This window comes from Nyctibius grandis, chromosome 14, assembly GCF_013368605.1.
Source record: "Nyctibius grandis isolate bNycGra1 chromosome 14, bNycGra1.pri, whole genome shotgun sequence".
NCBI lineage: Eukaryota > Metazoa > Chordata > Aves > Nyctibiiformes > Nyctibiidae > Nyctibius > Nyctibius grandis.
This window is the reverse complement of record NC_090671.1, coordinates 4,795,945-4,815,235: the sequence shown is the minus strand read 5'-3', so window position 1 is coordinate 4,815,235 and position 19,291 is coordinate 4,795,945. Positions and strand designations below refer to the sequence as shown.

General features: G+C 42.2%; 1 protein-coding gene across 2 annotated transcripts in view; it reads left to right on the top strand.

The window, feature by feature from the left end:
- The window catches only part of SPPL3 (signal peptide peptidase like 3), a 60,015-nt gene extending 43,366 nt beyond the window's left edge, over positions 1-16,649 (top strand). For both annotated transcript variants that reach the window (XM_068412499.1, XM_068412497.1), the window contains exons 4-11: positions 1,280-1,399; positions 4,665-4,743; positions 5,490-5,602; positions 10,738-10,844; positions 11,830-11,993; positions 13,288-13,487; positions 14,544-14,653; positions 15,360-16,649. In XM_068412499.1, the coding sequence (XP_068268600.1) occupies positions 1,280-1,399; positions 4,665-4,743; positions 5,490-5,602; positions 10,738-10,844; positions 11,830-11,993; positions 13,288-13,487; positions 14,544-14,653; positions 15,360-15,431 (965 nt within the window). In that variant the 3' untranslated portion in view covers positions 15,432-16,649. The remainder of the gene's footprint in view (positions 1-1,279; positions 1,400-4,664; positions 4,744-5,489; positions 5,603-10,737; positions 10,845-11,829; positions 11,994-13,287; positions 13,488-14,543; positions 14,654-15,359) is intronic.
- Positions 16,650-19,291: the final 2,642 nt, after the last annotated feature.

Genomic DNA, 19,291 nt, shown 5'->3' with positions numbered 1-19,291 from the left:
ACACACATGCACAAACAATGCGTGTGTATATTTACGTGTATGTGTATGTCTGTGTGTACGTGCGTACACACATATGCACAGATATTCTGCTTCCTAACCTAAAACCTTATCCTTAAGATCCTGGGACTGGTAAAACCCTGCTTCATACAGCAGTGTTTTATTATTTTGGGATAACACAGTGATGTTAAGCTGGTTTTGATCTCATCTAGGTCTGAGTTTTGTATTAATTTTTCATTAGAAACATTTTGGATACTTCTTATCAAGTGACTACTTCAGATGTTACCTATTACTTTAATGCTCTACAAGTATAAATATGTTTTGTATTTTGAATTGGTTTACTTCTTATGGCTTCTTTCCCCCCCACTCACAATCAAATGTAAATACAGCTACAACGACTGGTTAAGTATTAGAATTTGCAGGGATAGGTGGGCTTTTCAAAGCCTGACCTTCTCGACTTTGTTAGTAATTCTAAAAACTCGTGGTAAAATATAGTAAAAAATGTCCTGTCCCATTATTAATATCCCTAGTAGTCACACGGCGTGGGCGAGGTGGGAGAAATAATCAGAATAAAATACTTCAGTATCGCTGCACAGTTTCAAATTGCGATTATAGTGCACGCTGAACTGAGTTGGTAGTTTCATAAACAGGTAAATGACTTGGGTGTTTTTTGAAAACTGCCCTTTATTGTTAGGCTTGATGTTATCTGGTGGTTGCAATCAGTGATACAATTTAAGTGCATGGTGGCCTTCACCCAAGTGGAATTTGAAGCTGTGGCACCCTTTGCTTGAGCTCGGTCATCCTAACACTGCAGCTCTGCTGTGGGTCAGGCTCTTTACCTCGTGCCAAGTGGTTAAATAAAACTGTCTTATGCTCTTTTCAACACGTTCATGTTGCTCAGTGTAAGATGAAGCAAATACATAATTGCTATATGATTCCTAATCCCTAAATAATGTTAATTTTTTTTAACTTGTTATTCATTCTATCTATGACACAACAGAAAAATCATATATTTTCTTTCAACTTTCAGTTCTGGGATGCTGCAAAGCACAGTTAGTGCTGCACACACCCAGCCGCTGCGATTGTGCAGTGCAGCTGGAGTGTTTTCGCACTGACTGCTTGGCTATGACAGTGAATGAGGATCTCTGAGTAAACATCTATCGCACCAGCACTGAAATGGAATATATTGTCAGAGTCCTCAGTTGTGTCGGAGAGGGCAGGCTGTCAGTATGTGCGTGGCAAGAAACAGCCCAAGTTAAATGTCACCTTCTTTCTTCCGCAGGTATTCAAACCATCGATTCCACCCAGGCGTTGTTCCTGCCGATCGGAGCGTCTGTGTCTCTCCTAGTTATGTTCTTCTTCTTTGATTCAGTTCAAGTTGTCTTTACAATATGCACAGCAGGTGACTAAGTTTTCTTCTCTTTATAAGAATTGGAGTAGAACAGAAAGCACTGATATAATTAAATGTTGTTGATAAGAATTATAATACATGTCATAGTACATTAAAAAAAAACTCATCAGGTTTCACAGTTGTATTTTCGTGTCTCTGTAGCTATTAATAAAGTGACAAGTATTATTTGAGAAGTATTTTCCACTTAGAGATTTGCAACACCTACTGAACTATAAATTGCCAGAGTTCTGAAAGATGCTGGATGTATTATTTTACGTAAAGTTCACTTGTTTATAAATCAGTGCTCAGAACTGTACATGGTATTTCATAATTCAGGTACTTTGTAGGATCGTGGCATAACTGTGGAGATCCTGTCCAGAGACTTCTTTTCTGAGTTAATTTTTGTTTTTTTCTATTATGCAATTTTTCTTTTGTTTCAAGGGTGCTTCTGGTCTCACTAGCATTTTGAGTATTATTCTTTTGGACTGCTTGAATTTAGAACAAAAATGTCATTTTTTCATTTAAGTACATACCAGGGCTTTGATTTTTGGAAAATTTTGGCTTTTTGATCTTTTTGCAGTTCTTCAAGAGACCAGCTGCTGTTCAGGGTAGCAAGATTGTTCCTGCTGCTCCCAATTTGCAGCAGTTTTTAAAAATTGTACTCCTCAGACTTTTAAACCCCTAAATACCTCTCATCCTCTCCTACTTCATGTATATACAATGCAGGCTTTTCCCTCGTGATTTAACTCCTGAGCTGTGCATCCTCTCCAGCCTCTTCAACAGGGCTGATATTGATGGGTGAAATCTAAATCTCTGCTCTTGACACGAGACTGGAGACTCGGATCTCCAGTTCTGGAGGCACAGTCCTGTAGAGGTCTGTTGAATACTGCTTTTATACTTTGACCTATGACACATGTTCTTTCCTATTACAAATAAATTATTGCTTCAGATAAATTCTACTGTATGCTAGATATTAGGGGAATATATATATACACATATATATAAGATAAGGGAAGATTTATGACAAAAGACAAAGTTTAATTTGTCAAGCTTATTGGTCCATTTATTTCCAGAATTACCTTGACATTTGTAACTTTATTTGTAACATTTGCGGTGTGTAATTAGATGATATTGTGTCAGTTGGGGCTTGTTGCCAAGAGGATTGAGTTTGGATTAGTGCACTTGGGTATCTTTATTCTTGAACGTGGTTTCATGATACTTCTGTGCTTTTCCTTGGTCTTGCATCAGAGGGTGTCATTAAGCACAGGGGACTTTGACCCCAGAACCTCTAAAATGCAAAGCTTTGTTAGAGGCTGTACAGCAGGATGCGGACCCTGCTGGGCCTGGGAGCTTGGGAGCTCTGGGACTTGGTCCCTCTGTCCCCTGGAGCTCAAGGAGTGCTATTTTACATCTTCTTTTTGTAGATTTGAGAGGCTGATGTGGGAGGATTTCTAAATGATAGCTGATGTCTGGTTTCTTAAACCCCTCTTAAATCTTCCTCCCGTGAAGATTTGCCTTTCAGGGAAGAGTCGGGAGCAGGGGTAGGTACAGCAAACAGCCCAAGGCCAGGACCAGCTGCTGAGCAGAGGGCAGAGCTGAAGAGCTGGCGCGTTGCCTGCAGACAGGAGTTAAGCCAAGGGATTGCTGATTGGATAATAGGTATTGAGACCAGAGGGAAGAGAAAATTTATGACTGGAAGCCTGGACAGTCAGGAACGAGATTTGAGAGTGGATACTCGTGGGCACTGTGTATTAGTGAGGTTACGTTTTAATTCTTGTACTCTCTGAATGAGCCCAGCTTTGGGGTGGCAGCGGTTGGGGAAACCAGGAGGGGAGGCGCAGGGTTCCCTGCTGAGAAGGGCTGGGGGGAGGAAGGGGAAGGGGAAGGAGAGATTGCAGGGGCAAAGAGGGTCGGTTTGGGGTGAGGAAGGGTCGGTCCTGCTGTGGTGGAGGCAGAGTAGGGAACAGGGCAGGCAGGCAGCGAGACCTGCAGGACTTGGGGCAGCAGGGGCACAGGTTTTGCTCTGCAACATTCTTTGCCAGGCACCTCTGCACATGTTGAACTAGGAACCTTCTCAGAGTTGCCACGCTCTTCATTCTTTCCCTACCCATTCTGCTTTTTTCCTCCTCTCTGAAATACTGATAGAACTGTGAGTTTCCATGGTGCTGTTTGCATACAGACACTTTTTTTAAAAGAATTTTTTTTTTTTTTTTAAAATCTTCCTCTTGCCAGAAGAGGCAGAACTGAGGGGTGGAAAGTTGTGGTTTGACCAAACCAATTTGGCTTAAGCTGTGTACTAAAAAGAATGTTTTATTCCTTCCCATCGTCTTCATTTGAGAAGAGGAAAAAAAAAAAAAATCCCTTTTAAAAACCCAATAACATCCACCCCAACGTTTAAAGGAATGAGTAGAGGGCAGCACAAAGATTTGATATGCAGCAAATGTTGAGCAACTCTTCCATTTTCATTTCAGTCTGTTCTTGCTACAGCAGTTTTGGATACACGCTGCTGACGTGAATGTGTCTCCACGCCCTCACTCTTCAGCCTTTTAAACAGTCCTTAGTACAAATTCAGTGCTATTAATGTTTTAAAAAACTGGGAGGAAGAATGATTATAAGCAGTTACTAAACATTTTTACAAATGTGTGGGTGGGATAATGTGCTTCTTAAAAAAGGAAATGTTTATGGAAATAGTCTATTTGGATATTTATGTATATTTATCGTCCTGTTTTCAAAAACTTAAAGCACTTTGTATCTTCAAAAATTTAAGTTGCCAGCTACTGGATATAACTTACTTTAAGTTGTACTGTGTTTCAGTAATGAATAAAGGGGTTTGAGTGAGATGGGGGAAAAGCCTGACTGAGTTAAAGTGTTAAACCCTTTATTGTGCTGACTTAGTCTGTGTCATGTTGAAGAATTTTAAAAGAATCTCACAACCAGTTTGTAGTAAGTTCTTTCATTTTTTTGACTCTCAGAACATTTGAAAACTGTTTTTCTTGCTGACATGATCATGAATAGCTTTAAGACTTCTTTTTTAAGGTTTGGGGATGGGGCGTTGCGTTCCTTCGAGAGCTTTGATTTTGATGGAAGTTTGAAAGCATGCTAACAATAGAAGTTCTGCAGAAAACCTTGGAGCCTTTAGCTGCTCTTGCTTTAATCATACTGCAGCATATGATAATAGGACATTGTTGCAAGAGCTTTTTCAAACTGGAGAAGCTTGTTTGTGTACTGCAGAAATTAGGTCTGAATGTACTAATATTACCTTTTCTTCTTTTTCTAGTCCTTGCAACAATAGCTTTTGCTTTCCTCCTGCTCCCGATGTGCCAGTACTTAACACGGCCTTGTTCACCTCAAAACAAGTAAGGACTTGAGAAACTTTTTGCTCCTCTTCTTGTATGTTGTATTTATTTCTTTTAATGAGAATTCTTTAACAGAGTATTTGGTTACGAGCATTAACCTCAGGGCTTCAGGGCTGATGTTTGTGCATATTTTTCGTGCCAACACCATGTTTGCACTTTGAAACTAGGAAGCACAATTTCTGCAAGTCACACAGGCGTGCCAGCCTGGGAAGTGCAGTACCATCGCAGGGGACTTGGTTTCCCAACTGTGGTTTTTAAGAAGCCTGGCTTATTTTGGCTGAGGTGTCAGAGTTTGGGTTTGGTGTTGGATTTTAATGTTTAACATTGACTATGGATTTTAATGCTGGCTCTTTCAGGGACGGTAGTTACACTAGTGAAAATTACAGTTGTTAATGTCATGTTTTGAAACTAATTTTTTTTTTAACCTTGTGACGGGAGTTCATGCAAAAAGCACTATCTTAGATGGTACTAGGAAATAGCATTCATGGCAACAATTTCAAGAGAGGTGCTAGGATTTTACAGGGTTTTTTACATCTCTGTAGTTCAGGCTTTACACACGTTATTTGAATGTGAGGAAAGCTTTTATTTTGTTGCTGTTTTGGTACCTATTTGTGGCAAAGGAACTTCCCTTCAGTTGTTCTTGGCATCTTTCATCAGCAGTTGAGCCTTGTTCCAACAGCGTCCATTTTCTGTTCTTTAAATGGAAACACAAAGTCTTCTAGCTAATGTTTATGTGTTGTTCCTAGGATTTCCTTTGGCTGCTGCGGGCGTTTCACTGCTGCTGAGTTGCTCTCATTTTCTCTGTCTGTGATGCTTGTCCTTATCTGGGTCCTAACTGGCCACTGGCTCCTTATGGATGGTGAGTATGTGAATTAAGGGATTTTACTACTGGTTTGTGCCTGTTCTGACACATCCAGTCACCTGGCGATGACTGGTGAAATTTGCTAATGTTAATGACTTGCTGAGTTGTAATATTGTGCGGTCGACTCCCTGAAAACAACCACTGTCAGGAACATGCCAGGGTAGTGTTTGGGATGCCTGTTTTTCTGGTTTGTAAAAGCTTCCAAGGAAGCGCCAGAACACTCATGAAAGATATTCTGCACCTGCGTGGTGCAGGGTGAGTGACCAGTTTTAGTTAAAGATGTGTGGAGACAGTGGTTGTTTATGAATCATAACTTGATCTTAACAGTCTGTTTAATTCTTGCTGTGCATCTTGTTGTTTTTTGGTTCAGATGATCAAATAATTTGTTGTGAGACAGTTCACAGTAGCTGGTTGTCTTTGATGCTTGCCAGTTAGGATGGTGAGATGGGTGAAGCTGGCAGGCATCCAGTTGGCTCCAAGGTGTGATTTATTTTTTTTTTTCATGCTGGTTTAACTGAATTCACAGCTTACTGTTCCAAAAAGGAGCTTTCCTCCTCCCTCCTGCCTTCCAAGTCTCTTGTGCTAGCTCTGGCACTTATTTAATCACATGGTAAACTGATTCAGCTCACTAGAATGGCAGAGTACTATTTTTTTGCCAGGCTATTTTTCTGCTGCTGCAGTGAGATGAATTGGATTATTGTGCAGGCAGGTATATGCTAAAATTAGCAAAAGGTAAGTGGCAACATTATGGGATCTGAGAGGATAGAGTGGATGTGATAGCAAAGGGATGAAGAGGTAGCCAGGAGCAAGACCTCTGCTTCTCAGTAGTGTCAGGCAGCTAAATTGGCTTAGGGCATCTCATGAAATGGCACCCTGAGGTTGTGATTGATTGAGGAAAAATAGCTGGGACAACATTATGTGCCCTTGAAATGGTTTGTTGCAATGGAAAACATACATCCCATCAGCTTCCCAGCTTCTCCAAAATGAGACAACAGCAGCAAAAAGTCGTTAGCACTGAAACCTCTCATGGCACCTTGATTTGGTATGTAGGCATTATGTTGCATTCATGCTTTTTGCTGCATTTAAAAGTTCCCCCTGTTGTATGTTATGGAATACCTTCTAGAATACCCAGATACTAAATAAAAAAAACGCAGATGAAGTTTGTTTTGTGTTAAGCAGAGTAGCCCACCATGAAATCAAGGGTGGTTTTTGATCTGCAGTAGCTACAAAGCTAAATGGAGTGTCAAGTGTGGATTTTGGCAAAATCTGAAGAGACGTGTCTACACGGAGATATCGAAAGAATCATTTACTTAAGAATAGCTATTTCTGTGAAGACTTCAGTCTGAAATAGCGGGCTTTGGGGTAATTAATGCGCAGAGTACTGAACTGCTGGTGCGGAGCGGTTTCTGGGTTTTATTTCTCTTGGTGGTTGTTTATGATTTACTGAATTGCGTTGATACTGTCTAGCTTGGGAGCATTTTATGTCGTTTCTATTAAGAGAGCTTGTACTATATAGGTAAAGCCTCCTGTTCAAATCCAATTAAATCAACTTTGTCAGTGACATTGAACAGGGAACAGCATTTATTGGCCTTCGTCAGGGAAACAGACTGCAGTTTTACTCCTTGTACTGTACTGCTGCAAGTGGGATCACATCTCCTCTGCCTTTACCCTTTGCTTCTCTGTAACCGAATACTTGAGACCCCAATTAATCTTGTGCAGAGGGGAATGTGGGCAGTAAGTACTGCTCGGTAATATATGCAAGTGGAGCACTTGCTGGTCTTTAAGCCAGCGCCTGCCAGCTGCCGGGTGTGCTGTGATCTGACTCCTCCTCCCCGGGATGATCTTCTGTTTCGCTGTCGGCAGAAAATGAAGCAGATGTTGTGAACGTGCTTCCCATCGCCCGGGCCGGCGGCTGGAGGGAGGAGCAGGGCAGGCGTTTGTTCTTAACAGCACACCTCGATTTCTGTGTGTATGGTTTGTTGTTGTGCAGTTGATTCTCTCTTCATGAGAGAGTATTTGTACTTTAGAGCTGAGGAAAAAGGAGGGGAAATACTTCATGGTAATTTCCAGTCCTTACAAAACTGAGGTATGGCAGTTCCTGCCAGAACAGCCTTCGTTGCTCAAATACTACAATTCCCCCGACTGCACAGTAGTTGGTTGAACTGTTTCTAAAGCCAGGGACATTTTAGAGGACAGCATGAGCAGATACTGTCTCCAAAGGGTTGTTCTGGCATGTGATAATGTACATTTATAGGTCTTGAAATGTGTATTTCTCAGAGCGGCTTGTTTGATGGTCACTGTCCCCTGGTAAAGCCTGGTTAAAAGCTTTCCTAAGTAGTGACATAGCTGGAGATATAAAATGGGAATGCTCTAGGTGTGTGCAGTGTCTGTCCATAGCTACAGAGTGACCTGAGCGGTCAAGGATGCCCCAGGAACTGCTTCAGACATTAGGCAGAGGCTGCTTCATGACATGTGTTCTTATTCCCACTCTTTTAAAATACACTTTGAGAGTTTTATAGGAACATGATTAGATCAGAACTTCAGTACCTGTTTCTTTCAAAGGTCAACTGGTGGCTTTTGGGGGAAGTTTAAGCCTTGCCAACTTGTGTAATGCTTCACAAACCAGAGACCACAGCACCAGCATCTCGGTGGTTTCATCTGTTCTGGACGCAGTAGTGCGGTAAAGCTGAAAAATACGCTGTATCTGGAGAGACTAATCACAAATGCAAGAATATTCTTAATCCTCAGAATATCCTTATTCCATAAGGAGTGTGCTTGCAGGGATGGTGAAGATAATTCGGTCTGTTAACTGGAGGTTAGCTCTTTCAGTTAGTTCTTTATTCAGCTCCATGAACTCTCTGCCCAGCACTTCCAACCCAGAGCTGCTGTTTGTGTGGCTATTTCTTTCTTTCTCTTTTTTTTTTTTTTTTTTTTTTTTAATGATTTGCAGTATATTTCAATGGAGATCTGCCTTATATAGTTTGTCAACACCATCCATGAGCTTGGATATGGATGACTTTGTTTCTTATACAATTTCTGGACTTTTCCATCAGCAAAGGAAGCTTGCCTCCATTTAGAGAAGCCTGTGGGTGGTTTGCCTGCACTTTGGCCTATTTTACTCGTACTTGCTCTCAGGCGTTCTCGCTTCCCTTCTGCTTTTTACATTTACCGATATTTCTTAAAGCAGTTGTAAAACTGCATAATTATCAGCTTGTGTATTTCACTGTCATCTAAAGGACTTTTTCCATCTCCTTTTCTACCCGATACTTGCTTAGTTTGCTGAAAGTGTGCGCGTGTGCCTGTGTTTGGTTCGGTGATAGAGAAAGAGAGCGTGTGAACAACAGATAAAACTTCACGCTGGTTAAAATATTTCCACTTCTAGTTAATTATAACCTGGAAATCCTCTCCTAAATATAGGCTTGCTTGAGCTATTATTAACATTGGCTTTAGAGAAACCTCTTTGATTTGACAGACTGTTCCTTTGCATTTGCTCTTCTGCCAGAGGAAGTCTGTAACTGAAGGCTATACTGAATTACTGAATGCAGTTCTTTTTCTCGCTGCTTTGCTGTGTCAAATTCTTTAAACCTCAGTAATTTCCTTACGTTTTGTAGCTACTTAGAGTTATGCAGCATGATTTAGGGTACATTTTTATCTGAGTAATCCCATTACTTTGTTAAAACTGGCAGCCATGACACTTGGTGTTGCGCTAAGCTTGTCAGTTCTCAAAAGATAAGGTGGCTTTGGCAAAGTCCCCGCTGGGGTGCAGCCCCTGGGCGCTGCGGGCAGCCGTGCTGGCAGGCGTTGGTGGCACTCTTCTCCCCTGAATCTGTACGAAATGTTTCCTTAGTGTTTTGATGGCAGAACTCCACATCTTTCAGGTGAAATGCAAGCGTAAGGTAGCTTTACAGCTGCGTAATTACGGTGTGAGAATCAGAAGGTTAACCTATCAGTTTTGGCCTAGTCAAGTTGTCATGCTGGTGGGCACACACATAATGAATCCATTTTCCCTGCGGTTTTGGTTGGTCAAAATGGGATCATAACTTTTTACAAATTGTGTGTCACGTTAGACAAATACACGTGTTTACAAATGTCTGCACGCTTAAGTGAAATCTGTCCCAACAGGGCTCCATTATTGCTTGTACACTGACATCACAGAGGAAAGCTGATTTACTTTTTGGTTGTGTTTTTTTTTTTTATCTCTTTAGGGATTTGCTTATAACCAGTTGAAATATATCCCATTGTCAGCTGAGTATCTTTGGTAGCTAAGGCTAGGCTTAAAGAAGCAGGAAATCACACAAATGTGAAGACTGGGATTTTTTTTTTTTTTTTTTTAGTGTAACATCTTAGTTTTCTACCCTGACAAAATTCCCCTTGGAACAGAATTAACGTCTGAGCTGTGGCATGTTGTTCAGCTCGTTGATCTGGCTGAAAACTTACCCTTGGGAGAGGGCTTAGGAAAAGACTCGCCCATATTTTTTTCCCTTGGTAGGTAGGCTTCCACAGAGATTTTTGCTATTGGGAAATCCCTGTCTATCTAGACAATAATATTTCACAGTTAGTGTTCGGGCAGTCTTACACAATCTCGCCCAAGCACAAGATTGGTTTGAGTGGGTTTTTGCGTTATCATGTTCTAACATGTCACGTAACCGTGCTATTTCTGAATTAAGAGTCAAGGATTTTATTTATTTTATGCATTTACTAGAAAACCTCCTAAGAGTGTAAGAGTAGAGGTTTATGTCTGGGGCACAGAGTTCAAAGTTGTCTTGTTGCTTCTGTTTTTAACTGGGTAGTCAGTGTTTACAGGGGAGAGAGGCTCCAGGACATAACACGTAAAAATACTTCTTTGTGGTGGGTAGTGGAAGTCGAGTGGAATGGGCGGCTGTGCCTGAAGAGGCATTTCTGCGTCCATGGGGGCACGTTCGCAGTTGGCTACTGAACGTATTCTGACGTTTCCTAACTCTAGTCAGAAGAATTTCGCTATCTGGAAATAGTAGGCAGTGCACACAGTGCTGCACAGGTACAAACAGAGGCTTCTCTGGGGTGTTTGGGGGGGGCAGGTATTGGCTTGGGGTTTTTAATTTTGTTTTGTTTTGCTATTTTTAATGAACTAATTATGTGCTCACATTTTGTAGCTCTGGCGATGGGCCTGTGTGTTGCAATGATAGCCTTTGTTCGGCTGCCGAGCCTGAAGGTTTCCTGCTTGCTGCTCTCTGGGTTACTAATTTATGATGTCTTTTGGGTAAGTGTTTTGTTTGGTTTTGCTAAGACTGTTTTTATCCTTTGCATTTGTAATTGGCCTTGGGCCATTTTTACATGAAATGTACTAGTATGAAGTTGATGACATCTGGCAAAGCCAGAAGTTTGGCTTCATTGCTCCGTTCTGAGACGTTAAAGTCTACAGCAGGATACAGAACGATTTCCTTGCTAATCAGTTGGCAAAAGCAGAAGCACGATGAGAATATTTCAACTTTGGCATATTATTTAAAAAAAGAAAATGGACCTCAAATTTGGAAGGCCTGGCTGAAGATCAGAACAAGCATTTCCAAGTAATCGCAAAGCCTTATCCACGCTTGCACAGTCCGCACATACCAACTTCTCATTAGCAGTGAAACCCACAAAACAGGAGTGCAAACTGATGTACAGCCAGTAAGGCTGGCATAAAATCTTGACATGAAACCTGACAGAGTATATTTTGTAATAGTGAAAGGTTTTTGTTTTACCGTTCCATAACACCGAGCACGGATTCAGGGAAACGCTTGCTGACAGCTCTGGCAGCCAGTCAGTCCCCCAGTGTGATGAGCTGTAGCGTAAGAGCCTGTCTGAAACAAGCACTGCACCATTCCGTGTGTGAGCGAGCACCATACTCACCTCCTCTCTGCTTTCCAGCTTTCTCATGTTTTCAGTATCCTGTTACCTGCCTTTGTAGTCCTGGACTACCTGCTTGTAGTCCGGACAGATCCTTTGCCAAAGGATCTCTATCCATTGATCAATGTCTTGATATCAGAAAGTATATTCCAGTTATTCTTGAGGATTAATAGTGTGAAAAACCTTATCTGAATTTTTGAAATACATTTTGCCTTTTATCATCATATATACAACATACATATATGGAAAATTTGGACAATATCCTTTCTTTTCTTGAATAAGCAAAGCAAAAATACATGCAGCTTTGAGTCGCTATATAATTGCAGTTTGTAATTTCTGATGATTTCCTTGCTCCACAGGTCTTTTTTTCTGCCTACATCTTTAACAGCAATGTTATGGTGAAAGTGGCCACACAACCAGCTGATAATCCCCTTGACGTTTTATCCCGGAAACTTCACCTGGGACCAAATGTGGGTAGAGATGTTCCCCGTCTGTCGCTGCCTGGTAAACTTGTATTTCCGAGGTAAAATTAGCAGTTCTTTTACTGTATTATATAAAAAAATTTTCCCTCCCTGTACTTTGTAGTAGCACTAATTCTATTGGAAAATACCAGCTTAGTTCCCTGTTTAGTCACTCCCTCTTCATGATAACAATGTATACTGTGAGTAGTGAGGGTCGGACACGTGGCGTTTGCTGACTCACAGGGTGCAGAAACGATCCTCATGAGGCTAAAAGGTGGCCTGTTCCGAACAGGACGGGCTTTTCAACGTAGGTGCGAGTTCTACAGTTTAATGACTGCTGTTGTAGGGTCTATGACTTTAAGGGTGAAAAGCAAAAGATCTGAGGTTTATTTATAACATCAGAATAGTCTTGATTACTGCATAATTGCAAGTGATTGGGAAGGGAGCTAGAAACCGACCCAAGCAAGGACGGCTTACCGGGTCAGTGCTGTGTTGGAGGGAGATTATTCCCCATCTCTCTACTGCAGGGGCTCCCTGACGTCTCAGGTTGTGAACCAGATACACGTAGGCCTGACTGGGCAGTAAGCTCCGCTGCGTCAGCAGTTATGCAGTGGGCTTTGTTGGCATATTTACCTATTTTTGTTTCTTTAGATGTTGGGATGCTGAAATTGCTGAGATCAGGTGTTGATTGTCTGCAATGATAAAAACAAAATTGTTCATTTTGTCAACTTTGTGATAACTTAATTTGGCTTCGTTTTCATGAAAAATATCTTGGATTTAAGATAATGGGCAATTTTAGTTCTTAATCTATTTCACAATTGGCTCTTTTCTGAGAATCTGGTGAGACTATAGTTTTCTGTGTGTTTTGTCTGAATGAGGCCAAAGATCTGAGAAGTCCATAAATTGACTTACTGCCTTGTATTAGAGGTGATCTATGTGCCTGCTAATGAAGGTGCAGTGTCTATCGACGTTAATCAAAGAGTTTGATAAAATGGTCAGGCTGGTGCCTCCCATGAATGCTTAGAAGGGAATGAAGAGAAGATTGACTACAGAGTTGATGGATCTGTTTCATTGAGTGAGTTAAGAGCAAAAGCAGCTTAAACAGTACTGGTAGAAATAAACTGGTTTGGAGCAAGATGTCATTACTGTCAAAACGGGTATGTTTAAAACTGAGCTGAGGTGGTGGTGAAATCACCGAGGAAAAAACTCTTCAGTGACCAGCATTTAGCTCCTACAACATAGAAGTTTGCTGGCAGAAAGAAGGGATGTGCAAAATGAAGCTCAAAACCAAAGTGGAGGAGTCTGGAGCTTGTCACTTTGTGTCTTGGGCATGAACCCATTTCCATTGCTCTCTAGTTCCACAGGCAGCCACTTCTCTATGCTGGGGATCGGAGATATTGTCATGCCAGGTCTTCTGCTCTGCTTTGTCCTGCGTTACGATAACTACAAAAAGCAAGCCAACAGCGATTCCTGTGGTGCCCCAGGACCAGGGAACATCTCTGGACGTATGCAGAAGGTCTCTTACTTTCACTGCACACTTATTGGATATTTTGTAGGTGAGTAGTTTAATATGGATAGCTGCTTAGTGAGCAGAAGGGGGATTATAGTCGTAGGTTTAAAAGATGATGAAAGCAAGTGTAAAGAGGCTTTGAGAGAACGCTTGGTTATGTTCTTTTTTAATCCTCCTCTCTTTGGGTTTCATTGGCATGGTCTAGGGAGGAAAACCCTTCTACAGTCTTCTTTTTAACATTTTGTTGTTGTATTTTATTTAGAGGATGAAAGAGACTATCAGTGTATTTTTGTTAGCAACTTTTTATACTTTGCTTTACTAGCATAGAAGGTGGTGTAGCTCACACCTGGGTTATGGGAAAAATATGGAAGTTTCTAGGTGGATTATGCTGTGCAAGAGTACATCTAGGTAACTCATTAGATAATTCCTGCATTGTTGTATTCCACCGTTAATGCTTATGATCCTGTGACATTTTGGTACATACAGAAAATCATAAGTAGTCACAACTGTTCATGCTGTTCATGACTTGATGGAGCCGTCCCTCTCCTCCCCAACATAAAGATTTTTCCCTAAGCAGGACAGGTGTGTGCATACCCTGACCTCCTGCAGTCTTTTGGGGGATGAAAAGGGAAGATCATTTCTTACCCTTCCTTTTACCCCTGGTCCTCTTTCCTCCTATTTGGGCAGCCAGCCAGGAAAATCATTCCTGGCGTGTACAATCCTTCCTCTCAGCGCCCGTTTCTCAGGCTGGGGGCCTCAGACTGACAGTCTCAAGAGGTACCAGCACTGGAGTAGCACTTCAGTCTGGTGCATTCAGCTTCCTCCCCTTCACCTTTTGTTGTGCTTTGTTTGAGTTATTCTTAGTTTAGTCTTTGAGATTCAAAACTGGAGCAAGTGGCTCAACACAGCCCAATATTAAAATAGAATAATTTTTCACCGTTTTGTTTATTTCAACTCTATTCAGGGAAAGCAAGGCACAGATAAGTAACATTTCCACAGCCTCTCTCTTAAAATGATGGGGAAGGGAGCCATGTGTGGATGGAACAATTAGAACATCCATATGCAACGTAAAGATATTTATAGGCACTTTTTTCTTTTACAGGTCTATTAACTGCAACAGTAGCTTCTCGTATTCACCGGGCAGCCCAGCCTGCCCTGCTCTATTTGGTACCATTTACTTTATTGCCGCTCCTTACCATGGCCTATTTAAAGGTAAGCCAGGATTACATACAGCAGGGAGCTCTGGGGTCAGCTGGAAACGGGCTCTGTGTTCTTGCACTGGGCAGCAGCTCTCGTGAGGATGATGCGTGTCCTTAACAGCCCTGGCCCAGAACTAAGGTACTGCTGCTGTCAGGGTGAATCCTCATTTTGGAGGACTGAGCAGCTGAGAGAGGAGTGCCTGAAACAGAAGATAATTTATGTACGTTATAAAGTAACTAAATTCTGAAGTATTAAGTGCTGTTTTAATTAAATAAGTGAATTTGTCCTTGCCCAGCTGGTCATGAAGGAATGTGCACACAAAGGTCGAACAGAGACTGGAGAGGCAGATCCTTGTTTACCTCTTTCCAGTCACCTGTTCTGAACTGAAATTTTCAAATGTGCCCTTTCCTGTTGCTGAAACACTCACCTAGCGCTCTGCAGAGCAGAGCGTAAGAAAGGGCAGAATTTTCTACCTGCATAAGTATTTCCTTCCCATCAGAAACCCGTTTGTGGTAGATCTGCTGCCAAAATAGGATATTCTGGCCTGACAGGGAAAGGATTTTTTTTTTTTTACTGTCTTTATTGTAATTTGAAAAACAGGTGAAGAATAGATTTGCTTTAAGACATGCTTGCAATTATATATGCATTTGAAAATCTGAATTCTAAATGGACTTTCAAGTTTCTGAGGGCACGGTCCTTCCGCTGTTTTCCTGCCTAGGGCGATCTACGTCGCATGTGGTCTGAGCCTTTCCACTCCAAGTCCAGCAGCTCCCGTTTCCTGGAAGTATGATGGAACAGAGAGAAAGTGACCTGAACTTCTGCCTTGGTCCTTTTCACTTTAACTTGTGGCTTTGTCGTCTCCTCAAGCTGGACTGGCTGGTACTGGGGAAGGTACCAGTTACGGGACTTGTATGAAAGGACTTTGTCTTAAAAGGAGGAAAAGAACAAAAAAAAGCGAAGATCCTGGAGCTCCGTGTGACTCCGTGTCTCCCTGCAGATGTGGAATTGGGGACCCTTTGTGCAACTGCAGCCACTTTCCTCTTTTCCTCACTCGGATGGATTCGTACCAGACTATTACCTTTGTGAGAGAGGAAGAGACAGACTTGAAACTGAAAACGGCTTGGAGTCGTTCAAGAACTTGTGAACACTAAAAGAAAAAACGGTTAAGCAAACTGAAGCTCCTTCAGAGAACCCCTCATGGACATTGGGACCAGTTTCCTGCTGGACTTCAGTTTGGGAAAGAACTGAGACAGAAGGTCTTCTGTCACAATATTGGGTTTTTTTTGATTTATTAAATATTTCCTGTGGTGTGAGGTTACTTATTAAATCCACAGACATTGAGTGACTTCTTGCAGTATACATATAAAAATTTGTTGTAACAAGTTACATTTCCACCCAGATGTCATGTTGCAGTGAAAAAGGGCACGATTTTTATACATATATATATACACACATATAGATATATATATGAATAAATAAAAAGGAAAACCTGCTAAAATCATGCTATGTAGCAGACAGGGGCTTGCTGTAATTTTTAGCATGTAGAGCAGTTTACTATGGCTTTCTTGTATATGGATCTACAATGAGCTGCTGTTTCTTTCCCCCCTCCTACACCTGAACCTGCAGTTTAAACCCAAGTGTAGTATTTGTACTGATTGTACTCATGGACTTTGGGGGATATTTGATTTTGATCAATGTAGCAAACTAGGGAAGAAAAAAGTTCAAACCCAACCCTGTTCGTTTGAGGGGGGAGGGGGTGGGGAGGTGTCTTTTTCTTTTTTTTTTTTTCCTTTTTTTAATTTTCTTTTTTTACAAACAGCTCCCTTGCAGGTTTTTAGTAGTTCCTTCTTGACCCAGTGCATGTATTATAGCAGCAATTGTCTTTGTGCTTTCTGATCATAGTAATGTATCACTTGTAAATACATTTTTTCTATTTTCTATTTTTTTGTATTTTTTGCATTTTGTTTCATTAGTGTGCTGTATTTTTTCCATGCCCCTGCCCCTTAAAGAAAAAAAAAAAAAAAGGAAAAAAAGAAAAAGAAAACTGTCCTTTGCTGTTGTGACTGGTCGGAGTTTGTGTGTTGACTGTTTTGTACCTGTAGCCTGTTAAAATGTGGATTTTCTTTATTTTATTTTAAACCAGCAGTTCCAGTTCTGCTGTTTTTTGACTGAAAGGCTTCCCAGAGGTAACTAGAACTGTTGTCCTTTAAAATACTTTGCCAGGTTGGGTCTGGGGCACTCTCCTGAAAGGTGATAGCTCTTGTTAGTGGGATAGGTGCTGGTAACTGTTAGCTGACTGGAAGGAAAACAGCAATGTTGAAGAACGGACCTGACTGAACAGTAACGTTCCTTCGGGGTACAGTTCCGTCGCACCAGGTAAGGAAGCGTCAGTGACACGTCGGAGCCTTCCTGCTCTGTCAGAGCGTATTTGGCGCAGCAGAACATTTTGTCCAGCCACGTGTGTGCTCTGTCATGAAATAACGCCTTCCTCTGTTCTTGGGCAGGTCTGTCGCTGCTCGCAGGCTGAGGGGGCTGACGGCCTCTGCGCTGGCCGTGCCACATCTCGGGGACAGGGAAACCTCTGAAGAAACAGTAAGAAGCAGCACAGCCCTTTGGGGGGTGGGGACTCCAAGATCTATCAAGTGCATGGCGGGGTGTGGCCGGGGGGGGATGTTGTGACTTTATTTAATTACCCCCCCCCCCCCCCAGTTCATATCTCTCACTTAGTTGAAAGTGTTTCCTCTAGCATGTGCCTGCAATGCCCATTGTTAGGTAACTGTCACTTTTTAATGAAGTAAATAGTTTTTAATTAAAAATCTGCCTTTTCTGTTCACAGCAGGTGTTAGGTCCCAGACTTGCAGTCAGCTTGGGACAAAAGAAAAGCATCCATTGTCAGCTACATGCTTCCAACTTAGGGTGAATAAAATACTGAGGAGGGTATTGAGAGAAAGAAAAAAGACACTTTTTTTTTTTTTTTTTTTTTTTCCCCCCAGAGGTTCCAAGCAGTGGAATAGCATCTTTAGATCCAGTCTGCTACTGCTTTACCTTCCCAGCCCTTCCACCCGACAGTAATGCACATCTCGGGTGCTTTCAGCTTCTCAGCAGTTCCCTCCTGCCTTTGGAATTAAAATATAAGGTCTTTCTCTGTTTTGCAGCAGCATTGTTTAGTCCCTGCTGGGAAAGCGTGCCTATGAATGATCTTCTACAATTAAAAAGGATTCTGGAAAAAGTTCTAGAAGTGCTAATAGACAAATGCTTAATGATAATCAATTTAGCTTTCCAGAAAAATCTGGGCCTTGCTTTTAAGCTGTATTGCCCTCCCGCACACTGTGCAACCTCGTGACTTTCATTGAGGTAAGAGACTAAGCTGTAACTGCAACACTTTGTTTCTGAGCCCACAGGTAGTGCCCGCTGCCCTGAGCTGACTGCCCTGCGTCCCCGGCAGAAGCCTGTACCTGCCAGGTGAGCAAAACTGGACTGAAAGGGGTTTGGAACAGCAGCCACCACCTGCAGGAACAGGGTTTTGGTGCTTTGCAGAGGTTAACTGAAGCGTAACTGTTCTAAATACAAAGCTATTGCGTTGGCAGAGGGAAGAGCATTCTCTTGGGTTTTCTGAGTACGCTAAAGCTGTACAGCTTTGTCCCACAGCTCTCCTGTCTGGAACAACCTCAGCATTCAGGGGATTACAAAGAGATTCCTACCTCGCTACTCAGCTGCTGGGCCCTCTCCGCGCAGATGCTCCTTTTGTCCACTTCGCTCTGGCCGACTACACGTCTCTCAGCCTGAGGATGAAACTGTACACGCTGCTTTGGGTCCTTTGGATTTCCAGAGGCCGACAAGGGCCTAGGGATCCCTGTCCCTGGTGGGTCTGGTGTGGTTGTTAATGCCTTCCTGGTTTAACATGTTGTTGAACTCCTTAAACTACTTGACACAAAGTCCTGCAGTGAGATTGCCAAGCCCCTTCTTCTGAAAAGTCAGAAAAAATATTTTAATAATTGTTTGACTAACATAAGCCTTCTTGTAGGAAAGTAAAAGGATACTGGCAAAGAAGTGACAGACTAGAGCATGTTTATAGCAAAGTTGTCAGGACATGGACCAGAACTGTAATGTACAGACCCGTTAACAGTTCTGGAGTCGGTTTTCTGCTGTGTCTTTGGGAATAGTCAGCTTAGAAATTGTGCTGTTTGTATTTTGAAATTTCCCTAAGGTCACCCTTAGTCTTGCAAACATGAGTTCGGAAATGACCTGAGGGTTGTCTGGCCAGCCAGTGCAGGTGAAGTGTATCAGAAATGCAAGCTGGTCGTTCTGTGTCTGTGTTGGCCTGTTGGGAGCAACCCAGGCAGCCGTCAGATCCGTGCCCGGGCCGGCTGCGGGGCTGTACCGCGCTGCCTGCAGAGGCTCCGGAGCACGCCGGGGCGGCCAGCGCGGCAGTTTCAATCGTGTGACATTCAGAAGCCTTTTGCTGAGATGAATGTTTCCTGTCTTGAGCGTGGAAGTACAGTATGTTCTGAGAGAGAAGGGGAAGAAGTCATTGAGGCGATGAGGAAATACACGCTGGCTTCCCCACTTAGTACTGACTTCCTTGGAGGGCAAAGGGGAGGGAAGGCTCCCAAGTGTTTCTCTTTTTATACAAGTAGTGAGTGAGTGGAA